Source organism: Populus nigra, chromosome 8, assembly GCF_951802175.1.
Source record: "Populus nigra chromosome 8, ddPopNigr1.1, whole genome shotgun sequence".
In the NCBI taxonomy this organism is placed as follows: Eukaryota; Viridiplantae; Streptophyta; class Magnoliopsida; order Malpighiales; family Salicaceae; genus Populus; species Populus nigra.
The window spans coordinates 15,977,941-15,996,418 of NC_084859.1; the positions used below are offsets into that span (position 1 = coordinate 15,977,941).

At 34.5% G+C, this 18,478-nt stretch overlaps 4 protein-coding genes and 1 non-coding gene across 5 annotated transcripts; all 5 read left to right on the forward strand.

Annotated features, from left to right (window-relative positions):
- The first annotated feature begins 1,913 nt into the window (after positions 1-1,913).
- On the forward strand, positions 1,914-5,009 carry LOC133701501 (SUN domain-containing protein 5-like). The gene is made up of 4 exons (XM_062125434.1): positions 1,914-2,245; positions 2,639-3,990; positions 4,070-4,155; positions 4,521-5,009. Exons 1-4 carry the CDS (start codon positions 2,065-2,067, stop codon positions 4,756-4,758), a joined length of 1,857 nt encoding a protein of 618 aa, XP_061981418.1. The 5' UTR covers positions 1,914-2,064; the 3' UTR covers positions 4,759-5,009.
- Positions 5,010-7,215: 2,206 nt separating this feature from the next.
- Positions 7,216-10,690, forward strand: LOC133700916 (F-box protein SKIP8-like). Its single transcript, XM_062124647.1, has 3 exons — positions 7,216-7,947; positions 8,993-9,189; positions 10,297-10,690. The coding sequence occupies exons 1-3, from the start codon at positions 7,501-7,503 to the stop codon at positions 10,556-10,558; spliced, it is 906 nt and encodes a 301-aa protein (XP_061980631.1). The 5' UTR covers positions 7,216-7,500; the 3' UTR covers positions 10,559-10,690.
- A 2,974-nt stretch (positions 10,691-13,664) lies between these two features.
- TRNAQ-CUG (transfer RNA glutamine (anticodon CUG)) lies at positions 13,665-13,736 on the forward strand. The gene has a single exon. It is a non-coding gene; the product is annotated as a tRNA-Gln (tRNA).
- Positions 13,737-13,791: 55 nt separating this feature from the next.
- Positions 13,792-15,465, forward strand: LOC133701605 (uncharacterized). The gene is made up of 2 exons (XM_062125578.1): positions 13,792-14,156; positions 14,932-15,465. Exons 1-2 carry the CDS (start codon positions 13,807-13,809, stop codon positions 15,176-15,178), a joined length of 597 nt encoding a protein of 198 aa, XP_061981562.1. The 5' UTR covers positions 13,792-13,806; the 3' UTR covers positions 15,179-15,465.
- Positions 15,466-16,049: 584 nt separating this feature from the next.
- Positions 16,050-17,608, forward strand: LOC133701604 (uncharacterized). Its single transcript, XM_062125577.1, has one exon. The coding sequence runs from the start codon at positions 16,196-16,198 to the stop codon at positions 17,288-17,290; it is 1,095 nt and encodes a 364-aa protein (XP_061981561.1). The 5' UTR covers positions 16,050-16,195; the 3' UTR covers positions 17,291-17,608.
- Positions 17,609-18,478: the final 870 nt, after the last annotated feature.

Genomic DNA, 18,478 nt, shown 5'->3' on the forward strand with positions numbered 1-18,478 from the left:
CAGAGGATAGAAGTTGGTTTTTAATCAATCCTTTCAACAACTAGCTAAAGCTAAATATCACTGGGATCTTTGTTATTCAAAATTTAGATTTACCTCTTGAAGCTTTGGAGAATTCTCTCCTTTTCATTTGATTTTGGAACCAGTGTACAGGTAAAAAGGAAAAAAACAGTATAGTTCTAACAGTCTAGAACAATGAATTTGTTGAAAGAATGTCTTAGAAAGCTGCGGAAGAGGAGAGACTTTGCTGATAAAGATTGAAGACCAAGTTTTTAGGAATAAAATCTGATTGTATTTGATTTGTTTGTTATGTAATTTTAAAATTTAATAGTCTTTATTTCAAACTAAAACTCTATCTCTATTCAAGAGTGTTCTCCAATCAATAAAATCATACTCCTTATTTTCTTTCGTTCTGCTATTCCTTTTATTTTCATGTTCTGCACTTAGTGTAAAACAATCAACAGAATTGATCGCCGGAAAATTGTCACAAGCCCATGTTTTAACATGGCTGTTTTTGGTTACGAACCCACACACGTTCCATGACCAACCACTGGAACTCGCAGATTGAAAGCTCAAAAATTTGTTGTTAAAAATAGCAGAAAAGGTGTCCTTAAAGGAGCGTAGGTTCTTCCAGCATCTCCATGCTACTTTATGCACTTAGTTCTATTCTGTCAGTATTGTTTTTGGCATCTGGTGCGAGCAGAATTTTCATACCACATGTACATCATGTTATTTATAGTCTGGCACTTCATTTTCGAGCACAAATTAAGCTGGGAAATACTGGAGTTAATTGCCTGAAAAATGGAAACCAATCTTCGAAAAGTAAATAATGATGTTAGATACTTCTAGGCCCCTATCTGGAAATATACAATTTAAAAGTTAAAACAAAAGGAATTTAAAATGTGGAAATTCCTGCCATGCAATAGATTGTTACTCCTGATGTACTCGATTTTAGGGGCAGGTTTTTAACCCCCAGGATCGCTAGCTTTCAACTGCTAATCTCCCATCCCTCCTCTAACATGGAAGCTTGCGTATTTGCGTGGGTTTAGAACATCATCAACTTCAATAAAAAATAAAACATGTGTACTTTAACACTGTCAAAATGAGTATCCATGATACGCAGGTTCAAAATAGTATTATTGGCCTCGATTTCCTGTCGGACACTGCTCGCTGAGTTGCTAAAATAGATGGGGTTAAGAAGTATGTTTTCTATGTAATCTTCAGTTCAACTTTCTCTACTTAGTAATATTGCAGACTACAGACTATAGGGTATAAATTTTATTCGGGATATAAAAATTTAGTTCGTGTGTGTAAACTGGCATAAAATACCTTATATATCAAAAAAAAGAAGAAAAAGAAACATATCTTATATCAATGATGTTGAAATAATTTATATTGAAGTTATTTTTATAACACCAAGATCAATATTTGAAGAGTGTTATTTTCTCTAATTACAAAGTAGTGGCTACAAGGTTTTTAGTAAATATACTTCCATGACTAATATATATATTGTGTGGTATTTGTGGACTTTGTTTTATGATTTTATTTGAGATATATTAATTTTTATGTTTTAATTTTCAAAGATTTAATATGTGATTTCATTTAAAAAAAATAAAAATAAAATTGAGTCGGTTTGGATATCCACGTGTCTAATGATGGATGTAGGTGAGCAAATACACTAAAAAAAACAGTCAAACCCGTTGTCTTCCCTACTGGTACGCCGATTAGCTCATGCAAGGCGGGCATCCACAAGAGACTCTCTCTCTCTCTGAGATAATTATGACCCAAAAAAAAAAACTCATGAAATGATCTTCCAAGTTTGCCCTTGGAAGTGGCCGTTAACAATTAACAAAATCTTGGTTAAAGGACAAGTCCGGTAAACAAAAAAGACCCCGAATTACGCGGCCTTTTAAATGGCAGCATAGTGGCAAGTGGTTGGTTCCCGTCAGATTGAGAGACTTCTTGTAATAACTCCAAAGATTCATTCATGTGACAGTCTGAAGCAGAGTCGGAAACCACTACCATCCCCCACTCTAAGGAGAGGAGACGAGAGGACATCGAAGAGCCATGAAAAAAACTCGACAAGGGTTCTCAGTCTCAAACGCCATTGTTTGTCAAAACAACAAAATCAAAAACGGTCATTCAAGAAGGAGAAGTTTGTATGAGCTGCGCTTCTCTTTGCTTTTCCTACTTTGTTATCTTCTCTTCTTGTTCTGTGCTAGACTTAGCATTGGTCTTGGAAATCAAGGTGATATTTATTTTCAGGGCTGATCTTTTTTGTTTTTGGAAGTTTTTCACGCTCCATTTTTCTTTCTTTCTTTTTGTTACAACCCATTATTTTGTTTTATTTTTCTAGCAAATCCATTTTATTTGTCTTTTTATACACATATTAATTGCCTAGAAAATTGATGGAAAAGATGAGGCCTTTGAGTTTCTGCTGTTTAGTTTCTATGATAATGAACCTGCTCATCACGACTTGCTTAATTGACCACATAATTGTGCAGGAACGTCAACTTAAGTTCTAGCACTTTTATGTTTAGGGTCTGTTCCTTCGAAGATTTGTTTTTCTCAATAGGGGTGCTAAATTGGCCATTTATTTTATGCATGATATTCAATTGACATATTGATTATGCGTTTTCAGGGAATTTGACTCCTGATGACAGTAGCATACCTTGTTCCAGTGATCTCAAAGATACTCTCTGCGGTGATACATATTCACGTGATACCAATAGAAGCAATAATTGTACAAATGGAATTCTGCTAGGGGTCAATTTATCTACCAGCAATAACAATGCTACAGTTCATACTGCCTCAAGAAATCAGAGGTGCCCACTCCCAGAGACAAATAGATTAGAAGAAGTAATTTTGAGTGCTTTAGGGTATGGTTCTTCAGGGTTAATAATGAAGAATCCAGAAGAAGTGAAGGCAGTTAAACCAAAAGAACTACCTAGTGGGAGACTTCAGCATTTGACTTATCTCAACTTTGACGAGTTCCGGAACTTAACAAAACAAGAAAAAGGCAAAGTGATGCCCAAGCAGCTTGCTAACATCACCCACCGGCTTGAGCCTGATGGAAAAGAGTACAACTATGCCTCTGTGACTAAGGGTGCAAAGGTGCTTGTGTACAATAAGGAGGCTAAAGGAGCATGTAACATACTGGGGAAGGATCATGATAAGTACCTGAGAAACCCTTGTCTCACGAGAGAGAAGTTTGTTGTGATTGAGCTTTCAGAAGAGACACTGGTTGATGTCGTTAAAATAGCAAATTTCGAACATTATTCCTCCAATTTCAAGGATTTTGAACTGTCAGGAAGTTTGACCTATCCAACTAGAACTTGGACACAATTGGGAAATTTTGTGGCTGCAAATGTGAAGCACATTCAAGATTTTAAGCTGCCTGAACCCAAATGGGTGAGGTATTTGAAGTTGAATTTACTAAGTCATTACGGGTCAGAATTTTACTGCACGTTGAGTGTTGTTGAGGTATATGGAGTAGATGCAATTGAGCAGATGCTTGAAGATTTCTTTGTTCCATCCGAAGAACCTCTTCCCAATGAATTGCCAGAGCCTAATTCAACTGCAGCACCACCTTCAAAGCCAGAATTAAGTCTGGCTGACAAGGAAGATAGTGGGAAAGCTCACAACGGGAGTGATAATGCTGGTGTGGAGACAGAGAACATACATGGTATTCAACAATCCAATCCCGGTGTGAAGAAGAATCCTGAGAGTATAAACATGATTGCTAATCCTGTAACTGGAGTTAGACAGCTTTTAATTAGCAGAAAACCAGGTGACACTGTTCTAAAGATCTTGATGCAGAAGGTGAAGTCGCTTGAACTAAGTTTAACCATGCTCGAGGAGTATATCAAAGAAATGAATCAGAGAAAAGGAGATATTCTGCCAAAGCTTGATCAAGAGCTATTCAGGATTTCATTGCTTGTGGAGAAGAGCAGAACAGAAATTAGAGATCTCATGGAATGGAAGGAGAACACGGTACTGCTCAACTTCCAAAATTTTCAAAGAGAAGGAATTTCTGCGATTGCCTAACCCTCGTTTTGTTTCTCATTTTCAGGATAAAGTGCTCATGGAGTTCGAATCATGGAAAGCTGGTGTTTCATCTAGTATGGATGCAATGGTTAGAGAAAATACAAGGCTAAGGTGGGAAACATCTATCTTATAGTCAAAATTCATGAACATCTTTTCAAATATTTTGGTTATTATATCTCCTGAATGTCTGCTATCTCTGATTGATTCAAGTTGTCTTACCTAATCCATTTTCCAAAGGGAAAAAGACATCAAGCATTTTCTTTTACATGCTATGCTGTTCCCTGTTTATATAATCCTTTGTACTTTGACCATCTAGATGATAATCTACAATAGTTTGCCAATCCTCTACTTTTAGTATTATGTCGCTTTTAGCTCATGTTTTATAAATTTTTACCATTTATTCACTGTGTGCTGCTTTCGCTTTGCTGGCTGACTAGCTTTCCCATTTGTTTCACCCCCTCTCTTTCCTTTCACAGATTGGACGTTGAAAAGGTTGCAAACGATCAAGCAAATCTGGAAAGTAAAGAACTCGCAGTGCTAGCCAGGAGTCTTGTTTTTGTGTGCTTTTCAATTGCCATGCTGGTTTCTGCAAAAGTTTCAAAATTCTTAAGAGCAGCATCATGTTTGGGGAAGGCATGCCGGACTAGAAGAGGTTGGATAATGATACTAATTAGCATCACTATGATAATATTCGTTACACTACTCTCCAGCTAGTCCCTTCTTCGTAGCTTGAGAACCGGTAGGTAGAGCTTCGATTTTTTTTCCTGGAGCATAAGAGTCCGCTAATGCAATGCTTCGGGGTTGTGATATCAACGGAACCATAACAATATTCATTTTCTTGCTGTGCACGTACTCGTAGTCTTCACTTTTGTAGCTCTAGAAAATCAGATACTTCGTTGATATTTGGCTTTTGCCTCTTCGTAACTATAGCTTTTACATCAATGTAAAGCATGCTGTTCTTATCTTTTCTTGTTTCTTTAATCTTGAATGAAGCTATGGTAGTGAATAATGTCACATTTTTCTTTGATTTCTTCAAAATGTCATGCGTAAGAACAAGAAGAGAGACAAAGGACGTAGTCTAGAGCAAAAATACTCGTATTTTTTCCTTAAAACAGTGATGGTGTGCTTCACGATATTTTTAGCACGAATAGACTCGGTCACGGGAGGTGTAGTAACTTCATGACATCGTGGTATCTCTCTCTCTTTTTATTAAATAACGCTAGTTTGATTCTACGTACGCCCTCTGCTGTGGGATATAGTGATGTTCTTTTTTCAATGCAAGAAACTAAATTAAAGTTGTTACATGTATTTAATAAAATAATTTGATAATTATATATATATATATAAAAATTATAACAAATATGTTGGTTTTAATCAAATATTAAGTTGAGAAGCTGAAATAAAATGCTACTTTTTAGAGAAAAAAATAGATTATTTATTTTAATTTGAAATTAAATCTTTAAAATTTTAATTAATTTAAATTAATAAAATTTTATTTTATTTTTCTATAATGGAGGGCCTTCATCGTCATGTGTTTGGTAATGCAATTTTTGTCATAACAATTATGAAAAGCTATTTCTTGAGCTTGGTGGCTATCATACAGTGTTATAATATATCTAACTTGTTAGTGTAGCGTTAATTATTTTTTTCTTTATATGTCTAATATATAGTCTATGATTTGGTAAAAAAAGGTCAAATATTTGTTTCAAGTTTAAATTTGATTTTCAAAGTTTCAATTGTTTTAAATTCATAACATTGAATTTTATCATGCCTAATTGAATAACAAATCATGAATTATGAAAGGGGGGAGGGGGTGTAAAAATAAACTACTGTTATTTACTGCCACAAACACCTTCTAAGACATCAACTGCTGCCCACTGTATATTATTATTATTTCCGGTTGAGTTGCATACAAAGAACATAATTTGATCATCTACTTCTTGGATTGATGATTAAAAAAAAATTAATCTGCGTTTTTTTTTTTAAAAAAAAAGAAGCAAACTTCAAACATGCTCTCCGACAATTGGACCAGTATCAAATTTTCTCCAATAAAAGAAGATTACTATTACAAGGAATTCATGATTAAAATATTTAATTGAAAAAATCTAAAACTTGAGAGATAAAACTAATACAAAAATTAATTATGTAAAGGATTTATGTTTTTGAATTTCAAAAATCATTTTGTTAATGCAAAACTTAAGAATTACAACATTCTTAAATAATATGTGAAAATAGTTTAAGGATTGTAAATGACCTTGTATTTGCATTGAAGATAAGGATTGTAAGTGACTTTGCTTTTACTTCTATGATTAACTTAGGATGTTTTTGAGATTGTGTTGTGGAGTGATTTTTAAAATTAATTTTTTATTTAAAAATATTTTATTTATATTTTTTTATTTTTGATATCAGTATATTAAAATACGTTAAAAAAACTTAATTTAATATTTTTTTCAAGCCAAAAATATTTTTTAAAAAATATCTAAAATCAAAAATAAAAATTGTATGAAACACCCCTTATTGTGTGGTTTTGAATTGGCAGGAAGAAAAACTTTTGGTATTTTAATTTTTAGTAAATTTATATTATTGGTTTATCAATAAAATAATAATTATAAGTTTGATGAAAAAGCTGTAATATTAATATTATAAGAATTTATTATTTGAAATATAGAAATATAATAATAATCTTATAAATATTTTGAATTATTTTGTTAACTTTATGTCGAAGATTGACTTGATTAGTTTGTTTTTACATTTTATTGTGTGGTTGCAGCTGAATCGATTTATTTATTTTTTAACTCTTTTCTAATTTTTTCATAAAGTTATAATATTAATTTAACAATAAAGTAGTAATTATAAGTTTGATGAAAACAATATTGTAATATTAAAATTGTAATGGCTATTTAGTTATTGTTTTATATAAAAGGGTAATTTTATAAGTATTTTGAACTATTTTGTTAAAAAAAAGTTTCATAATTGTAAGGTTCAAAACTATAAAGATAAAATAAAAAAATAATTAAACTATTAGAAAATCAGGTAATTTTTTTTTAATTTAAAACTTAACGCAGACTAAAGACCGAGTTAGCAGGCCACCGAGTTTTTTCCTCAAAATTCTACAAAATAGAAAATATATTAGTTATTTAGCACAACAAATCAACTGTAATATCATTTGAATCTATTATTAATTACCCGTATACCACTAGTAACGCACCCACTCCCACGCGATCGAGTTTCTCCCAGTCAGTTGACTCACACGAGTCGCGACTCACAACGACCTCCCTCCCTCCCTCCCTCACTCTCTACTCTGCAACAAAAGAGTTCGACGACTCCGTTTCTTCTAGGGTTTCCATGAAAAACCAAGACGACACCACCCTCTCAATTAAAACGGCACTGATTTTTCCAAAAATACGGTTCCATGTTCTTCATTTGTGAAATCTCACTCGCTTTCATGTCTTGTAAATGGAGATTACTGCCTTTAATTTCACTCTCTCTGAATCTTTCCTCATAGCCTCATCTCTTACCCTCCTCTCTCTCTCACTTGCTCTCCTCACTCTCCGATCAAAATCTCCCAAGTCGAAACTCTCCGTCCATTCATCCACGTCAGCAGCATCAACATCCAAGACGAGAACCTGCAGGTGTTGCTGTTCTTGTATCGGTGAGATTGGAAGTGATAATAGTAAGGATTCTGTTACGGCGGAGAAGTACGTGAACGGTGTTGGTGCGGCAGAGGATATGGTGGTGGATAAGCAGACCGGAGCTTCGATGATGGAGCAGTTAGTGCCGGAGATTACAACGCACGCGCTTAGTTATTTGGATTATCCAAGTTTGTGTAGGTTGTCGATGACTAATTCGTTGATGCGTAAAGCTGCTAATGATGATAATGCGTGGAAGGCGCTGTATCATAAGGTTTTCATTTTATTAATTTTTAGATTGTTCGGTTAATTTTATTATTGATTATAGATTTTAAGTGCATTTATTGTTGTGCTGTGGAATACGCTGCATTTTGGTGTGAAATTTTTTTGTTCTTAAATTTTTGGGAGCGGCTGTGATTGTGATTGTGATTGTGATTGTGGGTTTATTTTAGAGTAAAATTTGGTGTTTTGGTTATGGTGAAATTGTTGCTGATTTGGCTAATTGTGGGGATAGTGTGAAATTTGGAGAAATAGGGAATCATTGTAAATGTGATTGGCATTAACAAGTAGTAATGTAGGGTTGTAGTTTCAGAATTTTCTTATATGCGATGTAAAATAGGTGTTTTTCTTGATTGAAGTGCTGTATGACACTATATTTTTTGGTGGATTTTATGTAAGTGAGAAGATCATTTTGTTGCATAACATGCGTTTTGGGGAATAAAGAGTGTTATAGTTTAATTCTCTTTCTTAGAACTTGTGGATGTTGAAGAACTATAGATTAAAATCCCCTAACCGGATGATAAGGTGGCATAGGAGCTACAGCCGTAGAGAAACTTTTGAATTGGGAGGCCCAGGAAGGGCATTTGGAACATTCTTTTTAGGGAGGGAAAACGTGGTACCGTTACTAGCTCAACATATATTGAGTGTTATTCCATGAAATAATTCAAATCTCAAATTATTGCTATAAGGTTTAAATTTTATTTGTTATGAGATCATCCCCCTACCATTATTTAGGAATATCGTCTTCATTTTTGCTTTGCATTTTGATTTCCTCTTAAGGATTTCTTGATTTTTTTCCCCTAAAATTCTGGAAGTTCTTCTCTGCCATTCCTATTTTCTCTTCTTTTTTGTTTTTCGTATACTCGATTTAAATTTTTCCTTATCAATGTGGATTTACCAGGTTGCAAATGTGGTTTCTAAGTGTAGATCTTTTTCTTTTCTTTTTTGTAGTAGTTGCTTTTTAGATTTTATTGCTTGGGGATTTTCCTTTTATTGTGTGTATTGATTTTATTTTTTTTCTTTTGTGTTTGCTGTGTTAGGATTTTACATTGGAACAAGGTAGTGTAACTCCTGTTATTGGGTGGAAGGCTTACTATGCGGTTACAAGAGCCATTGTGAATGTCAATACAGAATTCTTTAACATCATTAGAGAAAGGTCTCTTCAAGCAATGAGTCAATTATGGCTTAATTCAGATTATGTGAAGTGCACCCATGCATCTGGGGAAAATTTTTCAGGGTATGATCATTTATCTTAACTTCACCTGATAAGACTATTTTTATGTTTTCGAGTGATGACCACAGCAGTTTGCAGTACTTGCTGTATTTATGAGTTATTGAATGTTTCTCTAGTGGCATCCTCCTGTGATCTTTTTTCCCATGTCCTGCTGTTAACTGGAAATCCCTAGGCATGGGGGACTTCCTAGTAGTTGTTTTTGATTTACAGAGGATTCACACTTTTCACTTATAGGAACTGTTCTTTAAAGACATTTATCCTGGTTAATGCATTTGGGGAGCCTAGGAGGATTTATATAGGATGATAGTTGTCCTGTGACCAATTTATATGGTAGTGATGAATTATTGCTGAATAGAAATACTGTGGTGATTTGTTCTCTTATGATATAAATTTTTTTTCTTGCATTTTTAAGATGCATGTATTGATTTGACTTGGTTATGAATTTTAATATATGTTTTCATTGTTTGACAGAGTAATCAATCTGCTTAGCTTGGGCTACAGGAATTTGGTTTTGAATTTGGTAGATGGGGGAATATGTGGCTTGGTAGAGTAAATATGAACAAACTAGTAATGTTAGAGATGTACTCGCATACATTGGAAAAGCAGATGAGGGGTGAGGTTCTCTCATCCTATTTGACAAGGAATATAGGAAACCGGATTTTAAAATAAGGAACTAGATGTTAGGAATGAGAACTCTATTATATCCCAAAATTAATTTGCCTTTGTAACTTTTGAAGTCATGGTAATTGGAAAGAATTTGTAACTTTTGAAGTCACGGTGATTGGAAAGAAGTGATCGGCATGCAGGAGATGATTTCTTAGATAGTATGAGCGAGTCACCTCAAGCACAAGTATATTTGGATGCAGTTTTACATTTGTCAATTAATGAAATGGTAGGAGAGATAATCATAGGATTTTTTATTCTTTAATCACCTAGCATTGATTCCAAGTTGATGAAATGGCAATTGGATCAAATAAAGTAAAAATGAGAATTAAAATAGCCAGGTTATTTATTGTATTGGTGACTTATTTTATGCAGTATTCAAAACTTGTTTGCCTTTAATGTTTGATTGAACAGAGCTTAGAGCTGAGACGTGCTTGACCCATACAGGTATAATGCTGTAATACAGAGTTGGCAGTTTGCATTTAACTGGGAGCAAGGATTGGACTTGCAGGTTCGTGATGTAAGGGCTCGTGTGCTGACTGACATGGCTTGGGTTACCATGAAAATGTACGTTGTTGAGATGGACACTGGGCCATTTAACGTAACTAATGTCTTTGAGTTCCATGATGGACGGTGGTACATGGTGCATCATCACAGTTCAGTGATGATCATTGATGCGGAGGTGGACCAGCAGATTGTGCATGCATGAATTAAGAGAAAAGTAAAATGATACTCAAGTGATAACTTAAATACTAGTTGCAAAATAGCGGTCTTTATTAGCAAGAGCCAGTTTCTCGAATTTTCTTTATGAATTCATGGAAGATCATTTCAATTTTCTTCATTTCTGTTCTTCTCTCGGCTTTTAGTTCTGTAATTATTTCGCCCAATTCATTCCTTAGACACAGATAACATATACACACATCCATAGCAAAGTTGTTATTGTATCATCATTTGAGGAAGTAATTGAAGGATAAAAATGAGAAATGAACCCATGCTCATCTTTCTGTGCTGGGATTGCCAGAAAACATGGAAGTCAACTTGCGACATGAGTAGATGGGAAGCAATTTACTTGTGCTTGCGTTCAATCTCTGCTTTCTACCTTAGTGTCCTGTTGTGCTATACCTTTTGTTTTCCGCTTAGATGTTAAAAATCAAAATGATTTGCATTTCATGTTCGAGCAGATCCCGAAGACGATGGATTTGGAGCAGCTTAAATGTTCAATATAGCCTTGCCTTAACCGTGCTAATTGACTAGGAATGACATTTCTGAATTGTTCATGTACTTTGGGTTCTTGTATGTTGAGCTAATCACCATGTAAGGATTTATCCCATTGGTCGATCCTTTTCCAGAATTGGTGGGAGCAGTTCCATCTCTGCCCCGCAAGAGTTCAGGAGGAGGGTGAGGACCTGGATAATGAGGGACCTTTTTGTAATAATTTATTTGGAGATACTTAGGTTAGTTTGTCCTGGAGGTTGGCCTGCAATTGTATCTACACTAAAGAAAGTGTTTGGTTAAAATAGAGGTTTATTTTAAATAATTTTGTTGACTTTTTTTTTCTACATGATCTGAGTTTGGATTTTTTTTTCTCAAAAAATTCAGACAAACCAACTTCACCATGAATATTAGAATAAAAAAAAAGAGTAAAAGTGCTCAGCTGTACACCCAAATTTATTATATATTGTGTACCAATTAAAACTTGGTGTGGAGGGTAATATAATTTTTTGCTCAAGTTTTATTGGTTATTATTAGATTAATTAGAGACAACTTGATTTTTTCATATTTTTTATAACACAATAAAATAATTAAATTACCCTTGAAATAAAAACTTATTTAACTAATGTCCTAAGGGCTTTTCTTAATTTTCACTTTTTAAAACATGGCAAATGACAAAATTACCCTTATAAGGAAAATTTCTTTAACTAGCATCCAATGGCTTTTTCGTGTTTTCATCCTGGTTTTTATTGTTATTATTAAGTTAATTGAGGAACAATTTAATATTTTAATAAATATAAAGTATCATTAAAAGTAACTAGTTGGTGTGTGCATTGCACACATCAACGTGTAGAATGTGTCCTTGTTATTCATGCAACGTGTTAGGGGGCATTCGACAAACAAACAATGGCTTTAGAGGCTGTATTTGAATCATTCTAATGGCCCCTCCATCTATAGGTAGCACGTGTGGCTTACTGACCTCCAATTTGATGTCAACGACCATTTTTTTTTTTTCCTCTTTTTTTTATCTATCATCGATTTCCACGTCTAACACTCTAAATTTTCAAAAAAACCCTTCGATTTATTTTTTCTTCAAATTTATTTCATGTTCTTTTGATTACTATTTGTTGTATTTGAAATAATTTATAAAATTAGATTTTTTTTTTCAATTTCATCATCCTTCAAATTTTTTTCCTGTTAGATTTGGTACGCATTCTTTTAATTGTTGTTTGTTTTATTCGAGATATTTTTTAAAAATTGATTTTTTTTTCACAATTTCATCCTCCTTCAAGTTTTTCTTCATATTAGATTTGATCTCCATTCTTTTGATTACTCTTTTTTTTTACTTTGGTAAATTTTTTGAATTAAATTTTTTTTTATTTGATCCTTCAATATTAAATTGATTAGAAATTGAGCTTTTTGATTGAGCTCGGGTCTAGAACTTTACAAGTTACAAATTTGAGGGAATAACACGGGTTTAGAAGATTTGCTCAGGTTTGCTTGTTTTTGTAATAAAAAACTCATGTTTTTTCAGTTTCATCTTTTAATATTTATTTAATTGGAGGTTAGGGTTTGTTATTTTTTTTATGCTTTCTATATGATTTTCACTAATTTGAAAATGACATGAGTTATTTCGAGTCTTTTATTTGTTATTCTTTGTTAAATTTATCTTTTTAAAAGAATTTTTATTTTTGAACTAAATTAGACCAATTGTTTAAATATAAACATGAGATACTCACTTCATGATATTTTATTTGGTTTATTTTCCTAGTCTTTGTTCTGACGGTGTGTGCGGCCTCTTTCGTTTTCAATGTGGAGCCTTTCGCAATGACATTAGAAACCATCTCGATGAGCTTTTGCTAATGATGTGGTGGTATCCATGACGAAGCAATGACGAGTTTTCAACAAAATTTTATTTCTTCTCCTCTCGAGTATGATATTGGTAGCTCATTTATTTATAGTTAATTATTATCATTTTTTTATTTGCTTTATTTACTATCAATTCCCTTTTTAAAATTATATTATTAAATTAATTGATGATCTTATTGAACTTAGTTAAATTAATAAACCGAATGTCAGATTTCTTTTTAATTATTTAAAAATATTGGCATTGCTTTAACATATTTTTTTTATTATTAGAAAAAATTAGACCTGGTTTACTACATACCCTTTTCTATCCGCAATAAAAAAAGAGTTTATGATACTTCTTTTCTTTGTTTTTGAAATAACTGTCTAAGCCTAATGAATTTTTGGAGTTAAAATCATGACAAGAACTCATTTAAAAACAAATTCCAACCTAACTCAACAAATATCAAATATACTAGTAAGTTACATGGATTTAAAAACAACTTACTTTATTTATGAACAAGTTGAAGTTTGAAAAATAAGGGTCTTTATTAACTTTCATTATTAACATTGTAAAACATGCATTTTTTTTTAATTGTTATACCTTATCTGGTATAGCAATTAAAATAAATAAATAAAGGAGTCTTTTCTTGCCCTAACATTCAATTACTACATATATCCGTTTAAAGCCAGGGCGGCACTTACAATGTCGGATAGAAAATGATGTATAATAATAAACTGATGGCGTGAGTGTTCGAGGTTCCATGGTCTAGTGGTCAGGACATTGGACTCTGAATCCAGTAACCCGAGTTCAAGTCTCGGTGGAACCTTTCGTTTTCTTACATTTCTTTTTGGGAAGCAGAACACGAGCTCATAAAATCTTTCTGTGGGGCCTAACGAATGCTATTGGATTTGAAGCCATACTGCAAGCTAGTGGCTACCACCCATTCCTCTGCCTTCGCAGTTGCGCACAAACACACTCTCACAGGAGAGGGGGAGAGAATGGCAATAACTCTTTTTTCAGTTCCAACACCTCACCAATCCCTTTGCACTCGACGCTCATTTCCTAACTGCAACTCAAGGTTTCATAGTTCTACAACAACTCTCATTCAGTACCCATCTAAGTCTAACATCATCCCTCTTTCTTCTTCTTCCTCTTCTTCTTCAATTACTTCTGTTGTAGAGGATGGTCCCCCTCCTCCATCAGATGCTCTTCCTGCAACCGATGATGTTGACAAGCTTCCTCTCAGGTACTTCCTATCTCTTCTTTTTTGTAGTTGAGCCATTAATTTTCTTGTTATGCACTTCCATCTGTTTGGTTGCCAATAATTCAATGAAAGAACTGGTCTTTGATGTTAATTTTATGTTGGGGCCGGCCAGATTGCTAGCTCAGTTGAGTAACCAATTTGTAATACGTTATTTTGTGGATGAAGAATTTGTAATATCTCTTTCCTCTATGTAGTTTGTGAAAACTAAAATACCGCAATTGTTTTTTAAAACTGAATTATTTTCTAAAATCTTTTTTCACCTACGCTAGTTTTCTAAAAAAAAAATTAATGGGATAATTTTCAAAAAAAATAAAAATTTCAGTTTTCCTGGTGAAAAGTTCGACTTTTTAATCATAACCATTATTGTGAGGGGCAACATAGAATTGTCACTAGGGGAAGTTTGTTAGCTGTACAAGAGGGGGTAGGTGCTGTAGAGCATGCATCTCAGTTCATGAATTTTATGCTGGCTCATGGAGACAACTGATAATATTGCCCACTAAATTACCGAGGGTTTACTGGGTTTTAGGAGAGGGGTGGGATTACATTGCACAAGAAAGTTTGAAACAAATTGCCCATCTTAAGTAGAAGAAATCATTTCTCTGAGCAGCTGAAAGATGTTCTCGTAGCTTTGCTCATGGAAGAAACTCTAACTGATGGTATATATGACTGGTTTTGAGTCCTTTGACACATTTTCAGTCAAGAATTTTCTACTTTTGCCTTCCTTAGATGATGGTTGATGAACATTCTTTCTCCACAGTGGTTGTAAGGGCTGTGGGAGAGAGGAAATAGAGAAGGGATGCAACGGAGAGGGAAGAATTCAAGGTGGGATTGCAACAGTTCCAGGGTTTGGTTGGTGGCCAATAAAAGCTTACAGGCCCTGTCCTGGATTTTTAGCATCCGGTGGAAGGTATAGGCGACAAGGGCAAAGCATGGATGAGGTTGCCTTCGGAAGGGGAGGGGAAAAAACTCCGGTAGTGATCAGTGACGAGGGCGAGACCAGGTAAATCTGAGCACAGTTTTACCTGAGCAATCGGGCATCCTGCTAATCACTTCTGGAAATTTTACCTAAACAAGCTGTCCTGGATTTTAAGCGTATAATTGGATGAGCTGGCCAAGTATGATTGTAGTTACTATATGTACTGTCTGGTCAATTTTTACTTTAACTATAATCAAAGCCATAGACCAGCATACTATCGTATCCCATGTAAAGTTTTTGAAGTCTACATTACATGTAAAATGTCTTCAACCAGATGTATTTATACATATTAAATTATGTTACACTCTTCGATCATACCAGTAATTATATAAAAAAAAACACAAGAAAAAGATTTTATTAATTTTTTTTCAAAAATATCAGATAAAAAAAAACACAAGTATAAATTTCTCAAATTCTCGGGCCCAACACGCATCAGCCCAAACAAACTCCAACGTAGACATGTTGGGTCCAGTATATTATCAGCCCATGTATTAGTGGGCTTGGCATCACACCTGGCCCATTTCCATGGGTTAAAAAGATGTCAAAGAAGCTTTGAAAAAAACAAAAAATCGAACTTACAAAGTAGGGAATATTGGAAATATGAAAACACAAACGAATTTATCTTTTGAATCCCTGCTTGTTTATGTGAATACGAAAAACTAAAAGCTAGAAATCCAAGCAGAGCCAAATAAGCAAAAATATCCTATTTTGTATCTCACTCTCAAAACCCCCGTTGTCCAACCACCTGTCATTCCAAGATAACATCCCATGTCATTTCCTACGTGGCACTCGTCGACACCATACATCAATCCTGAGGCCGAGAACCAAAATCCCACAAAATTTTCTTGCAGATACCCTTCTCTAATCCAAAACATAATTAGACCAAAGCTTCTACTAAAACCACACAAATATTATTCCACATTGCATTGCAACCATAAAAATACCCTAAATTCCCTTCACGCATTACAAATCACTACATCCTGTCCTTGAACACCCCAAAGACGCCAACTCAAATCACACACACACAAAAAAAAGCAACGCAAAAATGGGGTGCAATTCTTCAAAAAGAATTGAAGCAAATGTAGATGTCTATCGTCCGCCGCCTTCAAGCTTTGCTGTATTTGACATCAACTCAATTCAAGAACCATGGCTTGTGGTGGACAATTCAGCTCCAGAAAAGACATCAAGTGTGCCAGCGCCGATATTAGAGAAGCTCAACAAGTTTGAAACCGATGCTCCTCGTTCTTGGGATGAGGTTAGCAAAGCACTTCAAGACCTTAAGCCTACACTCAATAACAAAACGCCTATTGCCACACCTTCACCACCACAAAAGCCTGATACTACACCAACTCAAGTTGCTAAAACCAACCAAGAAAAGAAGCAAGAACCAATTAGAAAGAGTGTTTCTTTTCATACCCTTGAAGAGTTGGAAGCAAAAATAGCTCCAAAACCAGAAAAAGAGTTGAAGAAAACAGAATCTGTCAGGACACTGTCGAGGAAAGTTGAGGTTGTCAACAAGACTGAATCACGAGTTGGTACTGAGCCAGTGACCGAGCCATCCGGTGGTGGTGTGATCCGGTCTGTGAAGGAGAATATATTCATTGTAAGAGATAGGTTAGAGAGGGAAAAGGAAGGGAAGCCTCTGAAGAAGTTTGACCCGCTGAGTGGATTCGAAGAGAAGTGTCCACCAGGTGGAGCTGACTCGGTTGTGCTGTACACGACGTCGTTAAGAGGGATACGAAGGACATTTGATTATTGTACACGTGTCAAGACCTTATTTGAGCTGCACAATGTAGTGTTTGATGAGAGAGACGTGTCGTTGCACGGTGAGTTTTTGAACGAGTTGAGGGATTTGGTGGGGGAAGGAACGAGTGTGCCCAGGGTTTTTATCAAGGGAAGGTACATAGGAGGAGTTGATGAGGTGGTTGAGCTGAACGAGTCGGGTCAACTCGGGAGGATGCTGGTGTGGGCACGTGTGGGACGAGTCGAGGGAAGGCAAGCGTGTGAAGGATGTGGGGACGCTAGGTTTGTGCCATGTTTGGAATGTAGTGGGAGTTGCAAGGTTTTGATTGATGGGGCCAGGGAGAGGTGTGGAAAGTGTAACGAGAATGGGCTGGTTCGGTGTCCGACTTGTCTTTAGGGGTGTTTTCGTCTTCTGAAGGAGAGGATACATAAGAAAATCCTTCGAGCTTGGTGTCTCTATAGTTTGCTAATTTGGATTTCATGTGATTGTGGGCAAAGGGATGGTGTGGGGGGGGGGGGGGGGGGGGGGGGGGGCGCCGAGTGGGCGGGCGGTGATGGCCGTGCTTTTTATTCTTCAAGTTTGTAATTGATGTGTTCCATGTTTGTTGAGTTCTGAAATTTGATTGCCAGGAACAGAGATAAAAGGAATTGTATATTAAATAATTATGTGGGTTTATGGTGATGGTTTAACGGTATGATTATTTTAGTGGTTAAACTGGGTTTTTAAAATATTTTTTTATTTAAAAAATATTAAATTAATAGTTTTTTTAACATGTTAATGTTAAAAATAAAATAAAAATCTAAAAATTACTATTTTATTATATTTTAAATTAAAATACATTACCAAAAACACTCACTGAGTTAACTGGAATGAATGATGTTATTGCATTTTATTGACATTTTATATTAAGTGTAAAAGGAATGATAAAGTTTTACACATTAACCGAGGCCTCGGTGCCCAACTACCTACAAGGATTCCAAAATGGTAGGATCCCTTATTTTTCGAGGGTTGATCATTCACGAAGTTCGATGGCACCATTTTTTCTTGACCTGGGAATGCATACAGCCTGCTTCTTTAAATACTAACCCTTTAATATTTGTATTTTTCAAGTTTTTTGGTGTTTATTTTTTAAGAGGATAAGAAAAAAGTTAAAGGTTTAGAATCCTCTCTTCAAAGAGGGTTCAAGTATAGTCTGTTTTTGGCAAGAGAGTGTTGAGGAGAGAAATTTGTTGGGATTATGCTCTTTTATTTAATTAATTTTTTTCCAAATTCTCAAAGCACTGTACCCACCATTAATTATTTTTTAATTGTATTTACTTTATAATTATATTTACTTTAAAAACAAATTTTTAAGATTTATTCGAGTTTAATACTGCGCGTGTTTGGAATTGTGGTTGCGGTTGCTTTTTCAAGTGCTTTTCATTTTGAAATGCATCAAAATAATATTATTTTTTAAAAAATTATTTTTGAAACTAGCGTATCAAAACAATTCAAAATATAAAAAAAAAATTAAATTTAAAAAAAAAAATTAATTTTTTTAGAATACAAGTTGACTTACATTTCTAAACACACTCTAACTAGATA

Excerpts from the sequence above, each read along its gene's own strand:
- LOC133700916 (XM_062124647.1), top strand. The coding sequence starts at position 7,501 with ATGGAGATTACTGCCTTTAATTTCACTCTCTCTGAATCTTTCCTCATA. Across the intron at positions 7,948-8,992 it reads GGAAGGCGCTGTATCATAAG|GATTTTACATTGGAACAAGG; the intron begins GTTTTCATTTTA and ends TTGCTGTGTTAG. Across the intron at positions 9,190-10,296 it reads TCTGGGGAAAATTTTTCAGG|GTATAATGCTGTAATACAGA; the intron begins GTATGATCATTT and ends TGACCCATACAG.
- LOC133701501 (XM_062125434.1), top strand. The coding sequence starts at position 2,065 with ATGAAAAAAACTCGACAAGGGTTCTCAGTCTCAAACGCCATTGTTTGT. Across the intron at positions 3,991-4,069 it reads TGGAATGGAAGGAGAACACG|GATAAAGTGCTCATGGAGTT; the intron begins GTACTGCTCAAC and ends TCTCATTTTCAG. Across the intron at positions 4,156-4,520 it reads AGAGAAAATACAAGGCTAAG|ATTGGACGTTGAAAAGGTTG; the intron begins GTGGGAAACATC and ends TTCCTTTCACAG.
- LOC133701604 (XM_062125577.1), top strand. The coding sequence starts at position 16,196 with ATGGGGTGCAATTCTTCAAAAAGAATTGAAGCAAATGTAGATGTCTAT.
- LOC133701605 (XM_062125578.1), top strand. The coding sequence starts at position 13,807 with ATGCTATTGGATTTGAAGCCATACTGCAAGCTAGTGGCTACCACCCAT. Across the intron at positions 14,157-14,931 it reads GTTGACAAGCTTCCTCTCAG|TGGTTGTAAGGGCTGTGGGA; the intron begins GTACTTCCTATC and ends CTTTCTCCACAG.